The 23092-nt window shown below is 32.8% G+C and overlaps 1 protein-coding gene across 3 annotated transcripts; it reads right to left on the bottom strand.

The window, feature by feature from the left end:
- Window positions 1–1167: 1167 nt before the first annotated feature.
- LOC134708550 (3-hydroxyisobutyrate dehydrogenase, mitochondrial-like) lies at window positions 1168–22575 on the bottom strand. 3 transcript variants are annotated; one of them, XM_063569188.1, is made up of 9 exons: window positions 22423–22575; window positions 12839–12858; window positions 11428–11578; window positions 9443–9563; window positions 7757–7878; window positions 7234–7367; window positions 5925–6001; window positions 5236–5392; window positions 1168–2273 (listed from the first exon to the last, which is right to left on the bottom strand). In XM_063569188.1, the coding sequence occupies exons 1-9, from the start codon at window positions 22490–22492 to the stop codon at window positions 2112–2114; spliced, it is 1014 nt and encodes a 337-aa protein (XP_063425258.1). In that variant the 5' UTR covers window positions 22493–22575; the 3' UTR covers window positions 1168–2111. The 3 variants fall into 3 exon arrangements, with proteins under 3 accessions (XP_063425258.1, XP_063425259.1, XP_063425257.1); XM_063569189.1 differs by lacking the exon at window positions 22423–22575 and adding an exon at window positions 18044–18277; XM_063569187.1 differs by lacking the exon at window positions 22423–22575 and adding an exon at window positions 13175–13303.
- Window positions 22576–23092: the final 517 nt, after the last annotated feature.

Raw genomic sequence — 23092 nt, 5'->3', positions numbered from 1 at the left:
GCATACAAAAGTTATAACACATACCAGATATAATAGGCATGATAAAACATGAAACTCTAATTATAAAAGAGAAAACCAATGGCCGAATCAATATTACAAGATGAACAAAAATTAAAGAACCTTAGTGAGCACGCTCACATACCCCACGTCCCCACATTGTTATTGGAGAAATTAAATAAATGTAAGAAAAAAAAAATGTATAAGAAAAATTCATTTCCTGCCAATATGCACATCTAAATGGTATGTCCTTATGATCTACAAAATTTCATGAAATTCTGTTGTGTGGTTTCAGAGGAGTTGAGATGACAAACTGTTGCAGAAGTACATTGAAGCAAATAAGTTTAAAGGTGTGTAACTCCTAAATAAAAAAGAATTGTAATGTCGATATGCACATCTACGTAGTATGTCCTTATTATCTGCAAAGTTTCATAAAACTCTGTTGTGTGGTTTCAGAGTAGTTAAGATGACAAACTGTTGAAGTAGTGCCTTAGAGCAAATAAGTTCAAAGAGGTGTAACTCCTAGAAAAAAAAAATATTTGTAATTTCCTGTCGATATGCACATCTACATAGTATGTCCTTATTCTCTTAAAAGGTTTCATGAAATTCTGTTGTGTAGTTTTAGAGGAGTTGCGATGACAAACTGTTGCAGTAGTAAATTGAAGTAAATAAGTTCAAAGGAGCTTAACTCGTAGAAAAAAAATTGAATCGCAATTTCACGTCGATATGCACAACTACATAGTATGTCCTTATTATCTGAAAAGGTTTCTTGAAATTCTGTTTTGTGGTTTGAGAGGAGTTGCGATGACAAGAAACAGGATTGACGGACTGACGGACGGGTCAAAAACATTATACCCTTCGCAACCCGTTGCCTGGAGTATAATAAGTTTTAGCTTTTCATCTTTTTTGGGGGGGTTATGGTGTAAACTTGTCTGTTTTTATGGGTCTTTTCATAATTTTTTTATAATTTTTACTCCAAATGACCATCAGTTATTGCATATTGCTGTTGCCTCAAGGAATTTCTTTCATCCATTACATTCACTAGAAAATAAGACTTTTCAGAACCAAAACCTCATTTAGCATCAAATGTCACTCATCTAAACAAAGTACCTCAGAAATTATCAAATATTTTACTTAATCAGGAAAGGCAAAATATTTGAAAATGCATAGTATAAAAATTCTTCTTTAATGGTAAGTGTAAATTCATTTAAAGTCAAACCCAAAACATATAAAAATTACACCAAAATAAATAAAGATAAAATGTGAACAGATGTAAACTACATGCTGCAAATCTCAAAAGCAGGGGTTTTACAAAAAATCTCATTTTATTCTAGTATTATAATTATTATCAATATAACCCATAATTTAGTTTCACAATACTTTGCTAAGTTTGTGAATTCTTATAAACAAATAGTATTTTCTAGTCTATGCAATTGTTTCTCCATACTTTACTTCACAGAAGTTTGAAAATATCCATACAAAAACCTTCATTCTCTCTTCATATATTTCTATTTTACTTATTTCTTAGTCAATACATTCAAACTAAATTGGTACAAAATAGAGGAATGTCTACAAAATTCAAGATCACAAAAATGCTGGATAAAAAATAGGAAAAACCCTTTCATTAAATCTAGTCAATGGCAAATATTCAAAAAGGCAAAATTATCATATGCTAATTACAAAGGTTCTTTTTTGGTCAGATATTAAATATAGCTTTCAAAAACACTTATCAATTATGATTTTTAGTGTTTCTTTTGACAAAATGTCAACTATCACAACAGTTATGTTGTTTGGTCAACAGGATGATGGATAAAACATTTCATTTTCTGTTATTTAAAAATGAAAATTCATCCAAATCTTGAAATAAATCAAATGAAGTAACCAATATCTCAAACTTGCCACTTAGCCAAAATTAACAAACTTATTTTGCTAATACCAAACATTTTATAAATAAGTATTCTTTTAAGGAATTCAAAAGCATCCTGACTGAAATGATAGCTATTTTTTTCTTGATAAATTTTTCATGTTTTACTGTAAATCTCTTCTAGAACACTGTTCAAAATTCTGTACAAATAAAAACAAAATTTAAATTATATGATTGTCCTAATATCACATTATGATTTTTCTTCTTGGTCTTGTAAAAACTGGTAAGCTGATGAGAAATCCTTTCCAGCATAGCCACTACTTGTCATGATTCTATATATCTGGTGGGCCAGACTTCCCATGGGTATGGGGGACTTATTCACTGTAGCTGCATTATTGGCAAGACCCAGATCCTATAAAAAATAAATATTAAATAAGTCAAAACATCAACTGTTGCATAAAATACAATTCTTCTTATAAAATACTATTTACTCAAATCCTGAATCAAGAATAAAATCATGAACATGATAAATGCAAAGAAGAATATATTCATTTTCAACTCTTTTTATATACATGTTAAAAATACAGTAAATTCATTTCATTTGTGTAGTACAGTACCAATTTCAGTGCCTTTGATGGGAATAAGTGAACCACAAATTCAAACATTATATAAAGTACAATTTTTTAAAAGTACAAAATCAAATTTCCAGGAAAATACAAAGGAGTAGGTCCGGTCCGGTAAGGGCCCAATTTGGCCTCAAATTTCAGGTTCATCTGACGAAAGATTTTTAACACTTTTTAAACACTTAAGTGTCTATTTTATTTAAATCAATTAGTTTATGTGAAAGATTTAAACTGATTTAGTCATAAACTAGAGGCTCTAAAGAGCCTGAGTCGCTCACCTGGGTATATGTGAATTAAACTAAGGAAGCAGACAGTTCATGACAAAATTGTGTTTAGGTGATTGTGATGTGTTTGTACATCTTACTTTACTGAACATTCTTGCTGCTTACAATTATCTCTATCTATAATGAACTTGTCCGTGTAGTTTCAGTGGAAAATTTTATGAAAATTGTTAAAAATTGATTATAAAGGACAATAACTTCTTAGGGGGTCAATTGACCATTTTGGTCATTTGACTTCTTTTTGAGTCTTAAATTGCTGAACATTATTGCTGTTTACAGTTTATCTCTATCTATAATAATATTCACGATAATAATCCAAAACAGCAAAATTTCCTTAAAATTACCAATTTAGGGGCAGCAACCTAACAACAAGTTGTTCGATTCATCTAAAAATTTCAGGCAAGATAGATCTTGACCAGATAAACAATTTTACCCCTCGTCAAATTTGCTCTAAATGCTTTGGTTTTTGAGTTATAAGCCAAAACTGCATTTTACCCCTATGTTCTATTTCTAGCCATGGCGGCCATCTTGGTTTGTTGGCCGGGTAACAAAACACAAATTTTAAACAAGATACATTAATGATGATTGTGGCCAAGTTTGGATTAATTTGGCCCGGTAGTTTCAGAGGAGAAGATTTTTGTAAAAGATCATGGAGATTCACGAAAAAAGGTAAAAAATTGACTATAAAGGGCAATAACTCCTAAAGGTGTCAACTGACCATTTTGATCCTGTTGACTTGTTTGTAAATCTTACTTTTCTAATCATTATTGCTGTTTACAGTTTATCTCCATCTAAAATAATATTCAAGATAATAACCAAAAACAGTAAAATTTACTTAAAATTACCAATTTAGGGGCAGCAACCCAACAATGGGTTGTCTGATTCATCTAAAAATTTCAGGGCAGGTAGAACTTGGCCAGAAAAACAATTTAACCCCATGTCAGATTTGCTCTAAATGCTTTGGTTTTTGAGTTATAAGCAAAAAACTGCATTTTACCCCTATGTTCTATTTTTAGCCATGACGGCCATCTTGGTTGATTGGCCTGGTAACAAAACACAAATTTTAAACTAGATACATCAATGATGGTTGTGGCCAAGTTTGGTTTAATTTGGCCCAGTAGTTTCAGAGAATAAGATTTTTGTAAAAGATCATGGAGATTTACGAAAAAAGGTTAAAAATTGACTATAAAGGGCAATAACTCCTAAAGGGGTCAACTGACCATTTTGGTCCTGTTGACTTATTTGTAAATCTTATTTTGCTGAACATTATTGCTGTTAACAGTTTATCTCCATCTATAATAATATTCAAGATAATGACCAAAAACAGTAAAATTTCCTTAAAATTACCAATTTAGGGGCAGCAACCCAACAATGGGTTGTCTGATTCATCTAAAAATTTCAGGGCAGATAGAACTTGGCCAGAAAAACAATTTAACCCCATGTCAGATTTGCTCTAAATGCTTTGGTTTTTGAGTTGTAAGCCAAAAACTGCATTTTACCCCTATGTTCTATTTTAAGCCATGGCGGCCATCTTGGTTGATTGGCCTGGTAACAAAACACAAATTTTAAACTAGATACATCAATGATGGTTGTGGCCAAGTTTGGTTTAATTTGGCCCAGTAGTTTCAGAGAAGAAGATTTTTGTAAAAGTTAACGACAGACGACGGACGACAGACAACGGACGCCAAGTGATGAGAAAAGCTCACTTAGCCCTTCGGACCAGGTGAGCTAAAAACGCACCAATTCAAGCTGAAATATGAAAAATCTACCAAATATGCCGAAAAATGTCATTTTCCAGCTGGTTTTTGTCTGAAATGAAAGTGGTCGCATCCGTGTTCATCCTCAACCTTTATATATGTTATGTATTATCGTACAATACAACTTACATTTCAATATTAAGGATGAACACGAATAGGGCCACTTTCTTTTTACATGAAAACCGTCTAAAATTTACCTAAAATGCTAGAATTGTGAAGTTTTCAGTAATTCAGCATGACTTAATGGTGCTAGTACTCAATATATGGGCATTGTATTGTCAAAAGCAGCCCATATTTATGTAGCAGAAGCATTTTTCTGTACAATAAATAACTAAAAGTTTACATTTTAACAATTTCGTAAAACTGCTATATTTTGGGGCCAAAAAGGGGTCTTACTGGACCTACTCCTTTGCCTTCATCCATGAAAAAATAAAATAAATACAGTCCTTGTAATGTACTTTTGTTGTTAATGGTGAACAAACATCCCAAGTAGTGTTTTTGAGAAAGGGTACATTTCTGGAGCAAAGCTCAAGGTATTCATAGTTTAAAGAATAAAACAACATTCAGAAAACAACATGTCTAAATTATTGCAAAGTCCATAACACTCTGCAAAACATGAAGACAGTATTGATACAACTACTTATTGGTAATTTAGGTTACTGTTATCGTTAATGTCATTTTAAGCATATAAAATGTACGATGATTAAACTGACCTTAGTCATGAGAGCTGTTCCAAATCCTCCCTCGTAATTATTACTTGATGGTACACCATCTAATACTCCAGGACAAGGGTTGTATACTTCACTTGACCAACATCTACCAGAGCTTGTGTTTAAAATCTTGGCTAATAATTTTGGCTCCAAGCCTAATCTGAAATATTGTAAAAAAATTAACTGTAAGTGAACTGATAAAATGATAATTTCTTCAATGTAATACTTTTAGTAAGTTGAAGTTAAAATTGGTAAATATGATTATCGCCTCTTTGACATGTTGGATGTCAATTCTTTAAATGCATATCATCTGGCCTCTGCATTCGTTTGCACCTGTCCTAAGTCAAGAACCTGATGTTCAGTAGTTGCTTTTTGTTGATTTGGTTCAGAAGTGTTTCTCATTTCTCGTTTTTTTTAAAGATAAGACTGCTGGTTTTCCTGTTTGAATGGTTTTACACTAGTTATTTGTTGGATCCCTCATAGCACGGTGTGAGTGAAGGCTCTGTACTTTGACATATACATGATATAATAGTTTTTCTTTTACAAATTGTGACTTGGATGGAGAGTTGTCTTATTGGCACTCATACCACATCTTCTTATATCTATTTCAGATTCAACATTGTTCAATGCAACTATAAATCTGAGTACGGATTAAAAAAGGAAGATTTATAGCTTTGAAATTTGTGACTTACTTTTTACCTAGGTTCATTGCTTCAGAAGTTCCTATCATTGATATTCCTAATAACATATTGTTACAAATTTTAGCTGCCTGAAAACATAAAAAAAGATAACTTAAAATGTGATAAATTTAAAAATGTCCATGTCAAAGATAATAATCTTGTGTCTATAAAAAAACCTAGACGATGTGGTCTGTCCTGAGAAGTCTTCAATCATGTATATATATTTCATTCATAAAAAATATGTTTAATTTAGATTTTTACCATGCAACTTTTTGAGCATGTATGTTTTAATATTATATTTGTTAACTTCTGACAGAGGAAAAATATTAAAATCAATAGGCAAACAGAAGTTAAGTTAGCTTCACAAATATCAATCTTTTACGTGTAAGTAAACATATAACAACAATAGGGCTGTTACCAATAATGTTACAATATAATGGAAAGCTACCAGCACTTAAAACTACAAGTTCATTGCACTGGCCAAGCCTTATCAGAATTTCTCAACAATGGACAAAGGGAGATAAATCAAATTCCATGATACTAGAATCACACTTAGTACTATAATGTAACTATCCCTTTCAGTCCTTGGAAGAGTCCTTTCCTCTCCTCTTAACTGAATAATTTATGTGTTGGTATAATTACACTGCACACTTTTACTACACAGATTAAAAATCAGTTCATTATAGTATGGAGATGCCAACTTTAACAAAGTTTAGTAATTAAAAAAAAAGTTAAATATTAAACAGAAAAAAATAAATAATTTATCAAAACCTGTTTAATTTCTTATGCAAAAATCATTTGAAAGCTAACAGTGTCTGGACAAGTACAGTATTAATTTTGACTAAAAATGGTCGACTGTAACCTAACCCATAATTAACATGAAAGTCACTGTAATAAACTTATGTGCCAAAAAAAAGCTCCCAATCCCCAAAAGAGAGTTGGAAAATACTAAAGGAATATTCATACTTGTAAGACTCAAGTTGGAGACACACTGACAAAACCATTACATAGAAAACAGTAACGTACAAAACAAAACTTAGAAAACTAATTTGATCAAAATTAGATCCACTGGAATGAAACTCAAATATGATATGCAAATCATAATTATACACCTTCGTACAAAATTTTTATAAATATTTGCAGGCATAATGAACAGATTGGACAACAGACAGAATGAAAGACAAGTCACAAGGGAAACAAAACATGCCCTAGCCAATCAAACATGGTGCATAATATCCTACATTGTGCAAAGGAAACCAATTTTATATGAAAGTACACAAATGTATACCTAGATGAGTTAAATTAATAATTTATTTTATACCTGTCCTGTTCCTACTGGTCCACAATGCACTACATTCCTCCCCATCACAGACAAGTATTTTTGTGCCATTTCAAAACTTCTAGGAGCTCCACCCACCATGAAGGTCAAGGCTGCATCCCTAGCTGCATTTACACCTGCAAAATGTACACATGTTTTAAGTAAGCATTTTGAATTTAAATACTAAAATGTACACATGTTTTCAGTAAAGCATTTTGAATTTAAATACTTAAATGTACACATGTTTTAAGTAAAGCATTTTGAATTCAAATACTAAAATTGAGAATGATAATGGTGAATATGTTAAGGAGACAACAACCCCACCAAAGAGCACACAACAGCTGAAGGCCACCAATGGGTCTTCAACAGAGACAAAATCTCACACCTGAAAGGTGAGCCTCAGAATTAATTTTGATTATATCCCTTTTTTCTATGAAAGGAAATTTGTTAAACCATGTTGCATGAATCAATCAAATTTTGCAGTGCAAGCTTCCATCAATGATTTCAGGTTTCCATGGTTACAAACCTCCAGAAACAGGTGCGTCAACGTAAGAAGAATCTTTTTCTGCTGCTATAGCTGCCATTTCTTGTGATGCTGCAGGGTCTATGGTACTGCTGTCTACTAATAAACTGTTCTCTTGTATAGCACTGTTAAAATCAAAATATTAATTGACAATGTTTTGAAAAAGAAATCAACAGGAACTCATCCCTTATGGTGCAATCTCAGTTGCAAACAAGTTTAGATTTTCATTTTGACTGATACTTAACAAATAAGTTTTTTTCTAAAAACAATTATTCTGGTAGTTTATAAAAACATTAAAATGACTTAAAAATTAAAATTACATTTTCTTGTGCCAATAGACAGGTGACAGCTTAAAAGAGTTAATTATATAGAGAAAACTTGCAGGAGGCTGTTGTGGACAGGTGATCACTGAAACAAAGTGACTGATTAGGCAGAATTGAATGTACTACCAATGTCTTCAGCCCTTGCGTATTAAACATACCTAAATATACCAGTGCCACGATAAGTGTAGACCTCTTGTACATGTTGTGTGGCTGGTAACATGGTAATAATATGTTTACATTCTGCTGCCACGTCATTTGACCCTAGTACACAGAACTTACCTAAATATACCGGTGCCATGATTAGTATAGACCTCTTGTACATGTTGTGTGGCTGGTAACATGGTAATAATATGTTTACATTGTGCTGCCACGTCATTTGACCCTAGTACACAGAACTTACCTAAATATACCCGTGTCATGATTAGTATAGACCTCTTGTACATGTTGTGTGGCTGGTAACATGGTAATAATATGTTTACATTGTGCTGCCACGTCATTTGACCCTAGTACATAGAACTTACCTAAATATACCTGTGCCATGATTAGTATAGACCTCTTGTACATGTTGTGTGGCTGGTAACATGGTAATAATATGTTTACATTGTGCTGCCACGTCATTTGACCCTAGTACACAGAACTTACCTAAATATACCTGTGCCACTAAAGTGTAGACCTCTTGTACATGTTGTGTGGCTGGTAACATGGTAATGATATGTTTACATTGTGCTGCCACGTCATTTGACCCTAGTACACAGAACTTACCTAAATATACCTGTGCCACTAAAGTGTAGACCTCTTGTACATGTTGTGTGGCTGGTAACATGGTAATGATATGTTTACATTGTGCTGCCACGTCATTTGACCCTAGTACACAGAACTTACCTAAATATACCTGTGCCACGATTAGTATAGACCTCTTGTACATGTTGTGTGGCTGGTAACATGGTAATAATATGTTTACGTTGTGCTGCCACGTCATTTGACCCTAGTACACAGAAGTTACCTAAATATACCCGTGCCACGATTAGTATAGACCTCTTGTACATGTTGTGTGGCTGGTAACATGGTAATAATATGTTTACATTGTGCTGCCACGTCATTTGACCCTAGTACACAGAACTTACCTAAATATACCCGTGCTACGATTAGTATAGACCTCTTGTACATGTTGTGTGGCTGGTAACATGGTAATAATATGTTTACATTGTGCTGCCACGTCATTTGGCCCTAGTACACAGAACTTATCTAAATATACCTGTGCCACGATTAGTATAGACCTCTTGTACATGTTGTGTGGCTGGTAACATGGTAATAATATGTTTACATTGTGCTGCCACGTCATTTGACTCTAGTACACAGAACTTACCTAAATATACCTGTGCCACGATTGGTGTAGACCTCTTGTACATGTTGTGTGGCTGGTAACATAGTAATAATATGTTTACATTGTGCTGCCACGTCAGCTGGGGAGTTTACTGTCTGTACACCTACAATAAATATGATAAAATTAGTCCATTATTCCTCTGTAAAACTGTGTTAAACAGTAAGAGTAACTTGAGACAGAGGCTTGACAATGGAAAACAAAAACCCTCTCAGAACAGTACTTTGTGTCTTTGGTGTTTATGAGTCAAACCCATTTCCAGGTCAAAGCTATAGTATGACAGCATAATAGTCTGACATGCCTTCATTTGTTTAGAACTTAAAAAGTATACCTATAGGCACAAAACATATGTATGAAGGTATAGTGTTCTTCACAGAGTGAGGTTTTTGTTGTTCGACTTATCAGTTCATGATTAAAGTCAGTTTAAGATTTGAACTATAATCCCACATTTCCCATGTAAGAAAATATTTTTTCTATTTTTCTTTCGCAGAAAGTTAGCTCCATCACCCTATAATTTGTAAAATGTAAAACAACTAGCACGCATACACTTATAACATTATTATATTCTATTGCTTAAAATAAATGAATGGTGTTAACTGTTTGAGCTCAACACAATACAAAAGTGTCATTTTAGAGAATAACTAGGTTTGTTTTACAAGCATCATTTAGTGTTTTATAACTAAACTGAAGTAATGAATGTATTAAACAGTTTCAAAGTTGTCTTTTTTTGTCTCTATGTAAAATGTCTTAAAAGATGAAATAGGAACAATTTTGACAATTAATTCTTTTTGATATGATTGGGAAATCTGAGATATGAACATGATGAAGTATATGTAAGATTTAATCTCAAGCTAAACATGTACTGTGGATTCATGATTATTTGTTGGATACCAGTTTTCATGGATTTTATGGATACAGGAGAACCACAAATTTAAATATTCAAGAGGGGTATAGGACCTTTATCGGGACTCAGGGATCGAATGTTTTTAAGCTCGGGATTTCGGGATTGACTCTTTCGGGATCCAGGAATTTTTTTGTTCAAATTTCGAGACCTCGAGATTTCGTTTTTTTAAGCCAAAGATTTCGGGACTTCGTGTTTTAAGCCCAGATTTAGGCTCATTCAACCAATACAAAATGTTAAATAGGCTTGTACAGACTTTGGCAAGACCAGGAAATTAATCCAAGAAAATTGGTAGAGTGGGGGGCCCATATTCGCCGGGGACACAATTTCCCTGTTATATGATTTTGAGGTGTAAAAACTTCAAAGGATGGTTGAAATGGAAGACATATACCGATAAATGATATTATATAACAAATATGATAATTTTTTTAAACTGAGACAAAATTGCGGCACATACTGAAAAGGACCGAGATAAGGACCGATTTTCGGACAATTTCCTGAAGAAAGAACAAGTATTCAAAGAAGTAATTATTTGACTGAATGCCCTTTTCAGTTCTTAACAATAACACCTTTGAAATGTCTGCTATTCGTCTATAATAAAATTGATTTGATCAATGTTGTTTAAAGCTGCGGTTTTTTTTGGTTTTAAATAGATGTGTAAAAACGGCAACTATGTGTCCCCCATTGACAAAATCATGAAATTTCATACGTCCTTTAATCGAACTTTTCAGATGATTATATTCAAACAAACACGTTTTCAAGCTTAAGAATATTTTGCATTTGAAGTTATCTTCATATAGAAATATCAATATACTTCAAAAACATTTAGACCTGAACATTAACTGTAGAAAACATGAAAAGATGTGGCGAAAATGAGCACCCCACTCTTCCCACGAAAATAAAAAAGAATCTTTAGTATATATATGTCAAAGATCAGTTCTTGTATTGCTGTTAATCATTAAGACATATACATTATACTGTGAAATATCAATTGATTGAAAAACATCTTTTAAGAATGCAGAATCTACACTATAAATTTTTAAACATCAAATTGTAAATACCAACTTACAATTTTCACAGCCCTCCATGTTTTCAATTGTTTTCATAGCATTTTTAGACACATCAAAAACAACTAATTTGTGTCCTTTCTTCACCAAGTTCCTTGCCATGTGATTTCCCATATTACCAAGACCAATAAATCCTAATGTCTCTAGGCTAGACTGAAATTAAATGGCAATATTATTCTTTCACATCAACCTTTTACAAATTAATACCAATCTTAGGCAATTTAACGAACCTGCATGTACATGTACCCATTGTATGTTAAAGATATTCATATGTTGTTTGCCTCATGTGTTAAGTTAGTATTTCAATGATGTACATGTATATAAGCCCCAACCAGACTTCTATACTGGCCTGCCGCCTAAATGTATATGGAGTGATCACTCTAGCCATTTGTTACAGTGCGGCCAGTGGACTATAACATCTAATTATTAACTAATACAATTAAATAAAAAGGTGCAAATTATATTTTATTTCAAATGGAACAATGTGATGACAATGTAAAAAAAGTATTACAAGTAAATTTTGTCCATGTCTTTCACATTTTTTTAGAAGTTTTTAAGTAATGTATCAATTAAAAGCTATTTTAGTTTCCTGGAAATTACTTCAAGTTTACCAGCTGGATACTTATGCCGTCCACTGTTTTTAATGACAAAGATGACAACCAGAAGCAACTTTCTTATTCCTGTTTAATTGCTTTTTGATTGTGATTTTTGATGAATGGACAAACATATCATGTGCATGTAAGTTTGATGTTTTGCAATTTCAGAAGAAAAAATAGAGATTCTGATAAATAATAGCAAAAAAAATCTTTCCAAATAATGTTAACAAAATAGTTTTATGTGTGTTACTATAAAAAGTATACTTTCTTTAAAAGAAAAAAAATCATGTTTAATGTTATTTTTTAAGGATAATTAATTCAATGACAACTCAGATGAATGTCTGTAAGGATCTCAGGATAAAGGGCAATCAAATAACTCATTTGATGCTAAAGGTAGCTTAAAATCACATTTGTTTGCATTTTAATTTAGATTATTTCTACCCTCATGTGTGTATCAATTTATTCCTTCGTTTGATTTTTTTTTTATTTACAAAAAAAAAATGTAGAAATGTGATCATTTTTTTTCATTAATCCTCTCTGTGAACACTTGCACATGAGGCCACAACTGTGATGCATTTATGTATAAATTCTTCCAAATAAACTGATTTTCACTGTCAAATTTTATACACCTTATCGCTATTCCTGGCTGACCCGAGAATCTGCCCCGCTTCAACTATTGACGTCATACAACATTCACTTTTCCATTGTGGCATCAGATATTTTGTATTATGACATCAAAATTTGACAAGAACCTGAGTGATGTCCAGTAATGGGGACAAATAGCCACAAGATGTATAGTGATAACATAACTCCTTACCATGTGTTTTACTCCATTTACTGAAAATAGAAAAATAAAAGTTCATTCTTCAGTAGTTTAACTAATTATTAAAATATAATGTCATGACATGCATACAAAAAATAACATTCATCCTACCAACATTTTCTACATATAGGCATTCTGATAATATCACTGACTGACTTGATAAACTTATAATTTCTTTGTAAGCAAATTGAACATAACTGCAAAAATTAATAATAGAATTTTTGACTGTGTCAAGTGTTTGAGCACTTGCATGTTTTACTCGTAATTTAGGCTGCCATGTAAATGCTCACATTATAAATACATAAACAATATTCTCTTTAGTTGTATTACCTAACGATAAGTTGGTGCATTTCGGTGATTGTTGCCACAATAAGTGGTTAAATCTAGTCGATGCTTTCCTCAATGACGCCATGACATTTGTTTATGTTAGAGAGTCAATGCCGATTTATCTCCCCTTATCTGTAGCTGTAAAAAGTATTACGTTGTTGTAAATGATCTTTGGTCATGGTCAAAGTAAGAAAACGTCGTTAGGATCATGTGTTTTGAAATATCTCAAATAACTGATTTTTACTGAAGACCTTACAAAACATCTGAGCTTTCAGGAACAATATCAACAGAGATTAATTTGATTTAGGATTAAATAAAAATCACATTGTAACTTACGGCATCAATTAACCATTTGATTTTTAAGGGGGCTCTTTTTTTTCTGCACAAACTTTTTTTTTTTTTAATCAATCTATTTTCTTTTTTTCGACTAGTAAAACTTTTTTCGTTCAATTTTAGCAGTACATAAAGTGGCAGCTGAGGTTCAAACAACTGTGACAAATTTTTTTCTCAGGGTCAAAAACAAATTATTCTTCTCTCCAACAAATGATACTAGAAACAAACTTTTTTTTTCAAAAAAAAAATAGCCCCCCCACCCGAAAATAAAATAGTTACTGCCTAAGGTGATTAAAAAGGGGTTGGAGGACAATAGAGAGGGGTTGTGCAAGGTGTGTTGTCTACGTGTTAACTCAGTGAAAGGAAAGTTATTCTAATATTTTTGGACCATTAATGATCATTAATGCTTTGGTATAAATTTAAAAGATTGTCATTTTCAAATTTGACGAAAAACTCATCAAAGATGGTATATGATTATCAGGCTTTAAAAATGTAATTAAGTTACTCTTTCAGAACTTGGCTTGATCTGAGAAGTACTACAGTATCTGTATAATACAGTAGTCTCTGGCTTGATATAACAATCATGATAGCAGATGTTCCCAGGGTAAGAACAACTACCCATTGGCTACACTCCTTCAAAACGAACTGGCGAATAATATGAGTGAAGAAATCACTGTTCCTTTTGGATCAGTTCAAAAAGTCTGGTTGGCAAAAGCATGGTAATTGGGAGGGCAGTTCGTGTCAGTGTTCAATCCTCCTGCAGATCTCAGTGAGTTGTAGATCACTTATTTGTCTTGTATACTCTGGCTGTTATGTTCTGTTGCATACCTTTTCATTTGTGTGTTAGATGCCAGACTTACTTTTAGTGCTTTAAACAATAGCTATAGTATTGCACCAATGTTTAATAGTTTGCAACCATCTCAGCACAGGCACTTGTCTCAGATTTCCCCCCATTTAAATATTCAGGAATATGACAGTTCTTGTCCATTCGTTTTTGATGCGTTTTGTTATTTGATTTTGCCATGTGATTATGGACTTTCCGAATTGATTTTCCTATAAGTTCAGTATTTTTGTTATTTTAATTACTTTTTACATGTTTATACTTTAAGTTTATACATTAATGGTATTTACAGATTTTTTTTACATAAACAAGTGCCTGTGCGTCTTTGTGCATTTTATGTTTGCTTTCATGATGATATGCTTTAATTTTGCTTATTAATTGCAGGCTATAATTTGCTGTACTTAATACCAGTATTTATGCTTTGCGTGTTTTGCTTACTCTTTTACTTGTTTTATATCTTGTGCTTATCATATACATATATATATATAGCCCAGGTGGTCGTGTGGTCTAGCGGGACGGCTGCAGTGCAGGCGATTTGGTGTCACGATATCACAGTAGCATGGGTTCGAATCCCGGCGAGGGAAGAACCAAAAAATTGCGAAAGCAAATTTACAGATCTAACATTGTTGGGTTGATGTTTAGACGAAACATCAACCCAACAATGTTAGATCTGTAAATTTGGTTCAAATCCCGGTAAGGGAAAAGCCAAAAATTTGCGAAAGCAAATTTACAGATCTAACATTGTTGGGTTGATGTTTAGATTTGCTTTCGCAAATTTTTGGTTCTTCCCTCGCCGGGATTCGAACTTTCGGTGGGCATGTGTTACCTTTCCACGTCAGTTTTAATCTAGCGGCGTACTACAGTACATGATATATAAGGCATGAAGATTTTATTGTTACAGATCAGCTAAATTATCTATAGTAAAGGATCCTACAAATTAATGTAAGATACAGTCACAGAAAATAATTATATTCATAAGTACGTCTGAGTCAGTGACAACCCTACAACAGATGTATCCATCGGATCGCCATCAATGATGGTGATACATAGCTGTGTACATAATGTATATACAACTCGTCTAAACAACAACCAAACAATGTTAGATCTGTAAATTTGCTTTCGCAAATTTTTGGTTCTTCCCTCGCCGGGATTCGAACCCATGCTACTGTGATATCGTGACACCAAATCGCCTGCACTGCAGCCGTCCCGCTAGACCACACGACCACCTGGGCTTATATATATATCATGGTATGTTAAATAAAACCTTTACATAGCTTATGTTATATTGTTATACTATGTAAACCTAACTTTAAATAAATATGTTATTCAAAAAGAAGATGTGGTATGATTGCCAATGAGACAACTATCCACAAAAGACAAAAATGACACAAACATTAACAACTATAGGTCACCGTACGGCCTTCAACCATGAACAAAGCCCATACCGCATAGTCAGCTATAAAAGGTCCCGATTAGACAATGTAAAACAATTCCGAAATGCATGCTTTTATGTCTTTGCTTATATGCTTATAATTGGTTTCGTATATACGCCAGATCCATGTTTCCTCTTCATAAGACTTAGTGCTCTTATCAAAACAGTTTGACGACCAACTCAAATATAAAGTTGAAGAGCATTACAAATTTTAACCTACAGTGTAGATACTCTAAAGAGCCTGTGTCGCTCACCTAGGTATATGTGAATTAAACAAAGGAAGCAGACAGTTCATGACAAAATTGTGTTTAGGTGATTGTGATGTGTTTGTAAATCTTACTTTACTGAAAATTCTTGCTGCTTACAATTATCTCTATCTATAATGAACTTGTCCGTGTAGTTTCAATGGAAAATGTTAGTAAAAATTTACAAATTTTATGAAAATTGTTAAAAATTGATTATAAAGGACAATAACTTCTTAGGGGGTCAATTAAACATTTTGGTCATTTTGACTTATTTTTGAGTCTTAAATTGCTGTACATTATTGCTGTTTACAAGTTTATCTTTATCTATAATAATATTCAAGATAATAACCCAAAACAGCAAAATTTCCTTAAAATTACCAATTTAGGGGCAGCACTCTAACAACGAGTTGTCCCATTCATCTTAAAATTTCAGGGCAGATAGATCTTGACCAAATAAACAATTTTACCCTTGTCAGATTTGCTCTAAATGCTTTGGTTTTTGAGTTATAAGCCAAAAAGTGCATTTTACCCCTATGTTCTATTTTTAGCCATGGCGGCCATCTTGGATGGTTGGCCGGGTTAAAAAACACAAACTTTAGACTAGATACATGAATGATGATTGTAGCCAAGTTTGGATTAATTTGGCCCGGTCGTTTCAGAGGAGAAGATTTTTGTAAAAGATCATGGATATTTACGAAAAATGGTTAAAATTGACTATAAAGGGCAATAACTCCTAAAGAGGTCAACTGACCATTTTGGTCATGTTGACTTATTTGTAAATCTTACTTTGCTGAACATTATTGCTCTTTACAGTTTATCTCAATCTATAATAATATTCAAGATAAGAACCAAAAACAGTAAAATTTCCTTAAAATTACTAATTTAGGGGCAGCAACCCAACAATGGGTTGTGTGATTCATCTGAAAATTTAAGGGCAGATAGATCTTCACCTGATAAACAATTTTACCCCTCGTCAGATTTGCTCTAAATGCTTTGGTATTTGAGTTATAAGCCAAAAACTGCATTTTACCCCTATGTTCTATTTTTAGCCATGGCGGCCATCTTGGATGGTTGGCCGGGTCAAGAAACACAAACTTTAAACTAGATACATCAGTGATGATTGTGGCCAAGTTTGGTTTAATTTGGCCGAGTAGTTTCAGAGGAGAAGATTTTTGTAAAAGTTAACGCCGGACGACGGACGACAGACGACGGACGACAGACGCCAAGTGATGAGAAAAGCTCACTTGGCCCTTCGTGAACATCATGGTACCTATATCAATATATCCGGTATATACAGCGTACATGTCACTCGAACCTTGAATTTCAGTGAAACACATTGATGGGCACAAAGTTAATACAGAAGACGTCATCATTTATTTCAAGTTGAGGGACCCAAAAAATTACAGGGGGATATAACTATGGTAGATTTTGGTTTCCTGCAGACTGCCAGTAAAACCGGCTGTGCTAACCATGGCGTCCGTTTGGTTTGCGGGCTGTCTATTTATTTCTGTAGTGGCAAAGTCCAAATACCTTTTTTTATTCGTTCTGATTAATTATTACAACATTCTGATTTCTATGAATCCCCTCCCCCGTATTTGATTTATATTTTTTTCTTTTTAATGTCACCTTCGTCTCTAAAGTGGGACGTACTCAGTTTGGTTCACTCACTGAGTCACTGTGTTGAACGTATATACATACGCAGCCACGGTCCGGTAGGATAAATCCGACGTCTCGTGTTGAGAGAGTGCCACGACCTCTGCACGTACAAGAAAACTTGTTATACGTCTGATGATTTCTTATGTGACCTGTTGTAAGCTAAAAGAAATGCCCCTACCCAACAAACCGTGAGTAAGGAGGCAATATTTGCCGCTCAGTAGACGTAAAGCAACAATAATCAATGATAAATTAATTACTGTCCATAGTCAATAGTTAAAAGCACAAATAAATATTTTTGTATATCCATCCGTTTTGACGAGGTTTTTTTTTGTTTTTTTTATAAGAATATTAAAAATTGTACTTACATGTACATCTATATCCATAATTCATTCTGTTTTGCAATTTAATTGAAACTTGGCTGGTATAATTCACAAATCAATTCAAATACTTCTCTAAATAATCATTCAATCGACGTCTAAAGTATATACTAAGATATACTTGAATAACTATTCAATATAATCATAGATGTAATACCTCTATGATATAATATATGTAGAATTCCAATAAAGCAAAAGAACTCTATCTCTTTGTAAACAAATCAACAACGTACGTATGTACCAATCCTTATATTTATTTATGAATGATGCTAACTGTTGTTGTCGGAATCTGGGAGAAAGTATACAAGTAATATTTACTATCTATTAATTACCCCCATGGTCCGTTTATTGACCTGCGTTTTATTATTATTTTCACGTTCCACTCCATTAATATTAGAAATGGAAAATACTGTTTATATTTGAAAATATCTTGTACTCTTAAGCCTTAAGCAAAAACTGACATGCTGACACAGATAAACAAAATCATTGGACATGCTGACACAGATAAACAAAATCATTGGACATGCTGACACAGATAAACAAAATCATTGGACATGCTTTCATAACTGGTGTCCGAAACGATTGCTAAATAGTTGAAATAGTACTAGTGTTTACTTAATGGCTTTATATATAATATATATCGCCATATTATTCGCTTTACTTAATGACTTATATATCGTCAGATTATTCGCTGATCATTTGTAAACAAATTCATCTATATTCATATAGGTCACGATGTTCTATCTATATCTAGGTGACCTAACTGACATAGAGTGCAACAGGGTGAAAAAAGATCAATACTTGACATGATATCTGACATAACTGTAACATCAATAAAATAAATAGTGATGCATGCCAATGAGACTACTTTCAACCAAAAATACAACTATGCGGGGTCCCATGGCTCAGAGCACTTAGAAACAGTAGCTGCATAATACACGAAGGTGTTCAGGGATTTGAACACCTTTTTTGTTTGACTTATGCTTTTGTATGGGAGAATATTTTTGTATCTGCACTTGAGAAAACACACACAGTATAAGATCGTATAAGAAATAATAAAATCACAAAAAAATGTCCCAAATAGAAAAAAAACACAATTTGGTCAAAAGGAGTAGGTCCGGTAAGGGTCGATTGGCCTCAAATTTCAGGTTCATCTAACGAAATATTTGGGACACTTTTGAAACACTTAAATGTCTATTTCAATTGATTCAATTAGTTAATGTGAAAGATGTTAACTGTATAAGTCATTATAAACGCTCCGATTCAAGCTTAAATATGAAAAATCTAACAAATATGCAAAAAAATGAAGGTGGCTGCATCCGTGTTCATCCTTAACCTTTATATGTGTTATGTATTATCATTAAATACAACTTACATTTCAATATTATGAATGAACACGAATGCGGTCACTTTCATTTAAGACGGAAACCGTCTCAAATTTAACTAAAAAGCTAAAATATGAAGATTTCAGTAATTTAGCATGACTTAAGATCACTTAATGTTGTTAGTACCCGACATATGTAAATTATATTGTCAAAAAACAGCCCATTGATTTGTGTAGCAGAAGTGTTCTACTTTCCAATAAATAACTGAAAGATTACATTGTCACAATTTTGTAAAACTGCTATATGTTGAGGCCAAAAAGGGGTCTTACTGAACTTACTCCTTTATACATTTGATATATTGAATAAGAAGTGTCTAGTTCATCAACAATGCATAGCACGGATACCATTTTTTTTATTTCATTAAGAAATGTAAAACAGTGGATTTAAGCACGCAAACAGCAGCTGCATGGACCCATTTCTAGAAGATGATATGAATATTTCATAAACCTAGTGTGCTTAGATTTTTTTTTTGTATATATGCCTTTATAGTGAACGCTCAAACTAAAAACAAATAAAAGTCATGGCCATTGAAGTACTTGAATTATATAAATCCGAAGATATATGACCAAAATCCCCCCCCCCCCCCCCCCAAAAAAAAAAAAAATAAAATAAAATATAAATATTAATTAAGTAAATAGCCAATCAATGTCAAGTCAACTTTGCTTGAGGAAGTCGAAACCATTGGGACTATCGATCCAAAAGCAACGGCTTCGATAAAGCTTTGAAATTGACACTATATACTAGGTGCGTCGAAGAAGGTTTTTTTCATAAAACTTAATCAGAAATGCTTTACCCCACCCAATGGAACAAAGGAAAATGGAATCCACGTATATAGACGAACTTGAAAGGTGCAAAACAAAGCTTAATTCTTTGTTCTTTTCTTAATTATTTCAAAATCAATCGACCAAGTGCTGGAAAATGAAACCTGTTATAATTTGGTGATTCTGAAACACCTGTGCTGGATAAACCTTCATTTGGGCACGACCAACCCCATTTATAAGAAAGTTACGTATGCATAAGTTCTTGAAACATAGTGGGCTATTTTTAAACCTTCCGGAGTACCTGAGATCATCCCCAGTTGTTGGAGGGGTTCGTGTTGGATAGTCTTTAGTTTTCTAAATTGTGTCATGTGTACTTTTATTTGTCTGTTTGCCTTTTTCATTTTTAGCCATGTCGTGGTCAGTTTATTTTGGACCATTGAGTTTGACTGTCCCTCTAGTATCTTTCGCTTCTCTTTTATGGTCATTATAATCAATTGAAATTATCACCAATACTATGTTATAAACCAGAAATTCAATTTTATATATATACAAGCTTATAAAAAATACTGTATTCGGAAAGATGCCCTTGCATGCCACGTAGGAGTGGTACAAAATTTCAGAATTGTACAATAGTTATTGAAGGTACCAGAATTATAATTTTGTACGCCAGACGCGCGTTGATCGTCTACATAAGACTCATCAGTGACGATAAATCAAAATATTTATAAAGCCAAACAAGTGCAAAGTTGAAGAGCCTTAAGGATACAAATTTCCAAAAAGTTGTGCCAAATACTGCTAAGGTAATCTATGCCTGGGACATATAACGTAACTATTCAACAAAAGACATGAGTTGCATGTGGCTAGATTAATTTCATCATCAATACCCCCAATTAAAATCACGAACAATAAAACACAACACTTACAACTGTCTGTGCTCTCTATGACAACGTGTGGGAGGTAAAACAAAAAAGAAACTATATTTTAATTTCCAAGTATCATACACAACTCAAGAATAACACTGCAAATAGGAGCTTCCATTTCTAAAAATGCTGCCTAAGATTTCACAAGTCATATTTTATTTTGTAATTATAGAATACTTTCCCTTAAATAGAAATGTTCAAGTCTTTAAATCATGGCAATCAGATAAGTTTCATTAGGAAGAAATACTTCTAAAAATACTGAATGTAATAACCGAATATTACTTATCTCAAGAAATTCCTTTACTAATTTTAAAAAAATGTATGGTACTTACAAATAGAATAATATCCTTGATACATGTTTGCGTGTTAAGGGAAGTCACAAATTTATGATGATGAAGTCAAATGATTTTAAATCAATCATTCACTCACTGTTTATCAATATACATGAACAAAGTACTGAAATCATCAACAGTCGTCTGAGGAGATATAAATTCAAGTATGTTTTATATGATCTTAAAAAGATTTTTACTAAATAAACATCGTGTGGAGGTGACGAATAATAGTAGATTATTTTTGGTTCTACCCTCCTTCATGATCAATACTTTGTGATATGGCCAAGAAAAAATATCTCTAGACTATCTTACACAACGATATGGTATCTTATGTATAATATGATAAAAAGTCCAATCAACTTTTAAACTTCTACGTGCAACTGCACTATATTACTTCCAATTTTTATTTCTTGATAATTCAAAGAACTGGAATACGTCGTCGGATTAAGAAGTATAACTACCAATTCTGGTGGTTTTTTTTAGTTGTTTTTTATTTTTTGCATATCTATGATGAGTTTATTTATAACCATTGGGTCGATGCCATTGCTGGTGGAGATTTATTTCCCCGAGGGTATCACCAGCCCAGAAGTCAGCACTTTTGTGCTGACATGAATTATCATTGATATGGTTATATTTATCAATTAACTGTTTACAAAATTAAGACTTTTTTAAATACTAAGGCTTTTCTACCTCAGGAAAGGATTACCTTAGCTGGATTTGGCAAAACTTTTAGGAACTTTGGTCCTCAATGCTCTTCAACTTCGTACTTTATTTGGCCTTTTTAAATTTTTGGGATTCGAGCGTCACTGATGAGTCATTTGTAGACGAAACGTGCGTCTGGCGTATAAACAAAATTTTGTCCTGATATCTATGATGAGTTTATCTATAAAGACATTACCATATCAGGCTCAGTTATAATGAATAGTTTAACAATACCAGAGAGAATAATAAAAATGCAACTGTACTTACTTGAACATCTATATCCATACATATGATTCATATTAATATAACCAGTTCTTGCACAAGAATAAAAATACATGTTTTCATATTAATTTCTCTCACATAATAGTATATACTGTACTACAAAACACATATGAACCCATTATATTCTATTCCTATACTGTCTTACTATTTTTGTCAATTTGGAACCCATTTCAAGACTTGTTATTTAATACGTAACAATATTGCATAAAGAAGTCCGTATCTACAAAGAGCTATACCATTATTAATTGTATACCATTGACATGATATTTTTTTTTATCAGATTGTACTTTGTAAGTACTTAATTTGATCGATATTGCTGATTATGCAGTGTTATTATTTAAACCATAATATATACTTGTTCATAATACTGAAATAGTTATTATTACGTCATAACTAAGTTACGCGTCTATAAGCACACGTGATAAACTCCAAATACTATTTGATTATACTCTTTCAAAGATCGGCATTCATATTTGCAAATAATTTATGAATTGAAAACTATTGAAAAGACTCATTTAATAAGTAATACAGGTTGAATGAAATCTATTGAATTCCATTTTTATTAAGATTTTAAGATTTTGTTCAAACCTTAATTTCCTTATCACTGCACTTTCGGTAGAAAATATTGGACATTGATGTCTTCATTTTCTTCTCG

This window comes from Mytilus trossulus, chromosome 2 (genome assembly GCF_036588685.1).
Source record: "Mytilus trossulus isolate FHL-02 chromosome 2, PNRI_Mtr1.1.1.hap1, whole genome shotgun sequence".
Taxonomy (NCBI): domain Eukaryota; kingdom Metazoa; phylum Mollusca; class Bivalvia; order Mytilida; family Mytilidae; genus Mytilus; species Mytilus trossulus.
The sequence above is the reverse complement of the archived record's forward strand: the minus strand, read 5'-3'. Positions and strand labels throughout refer to the sequence as shown.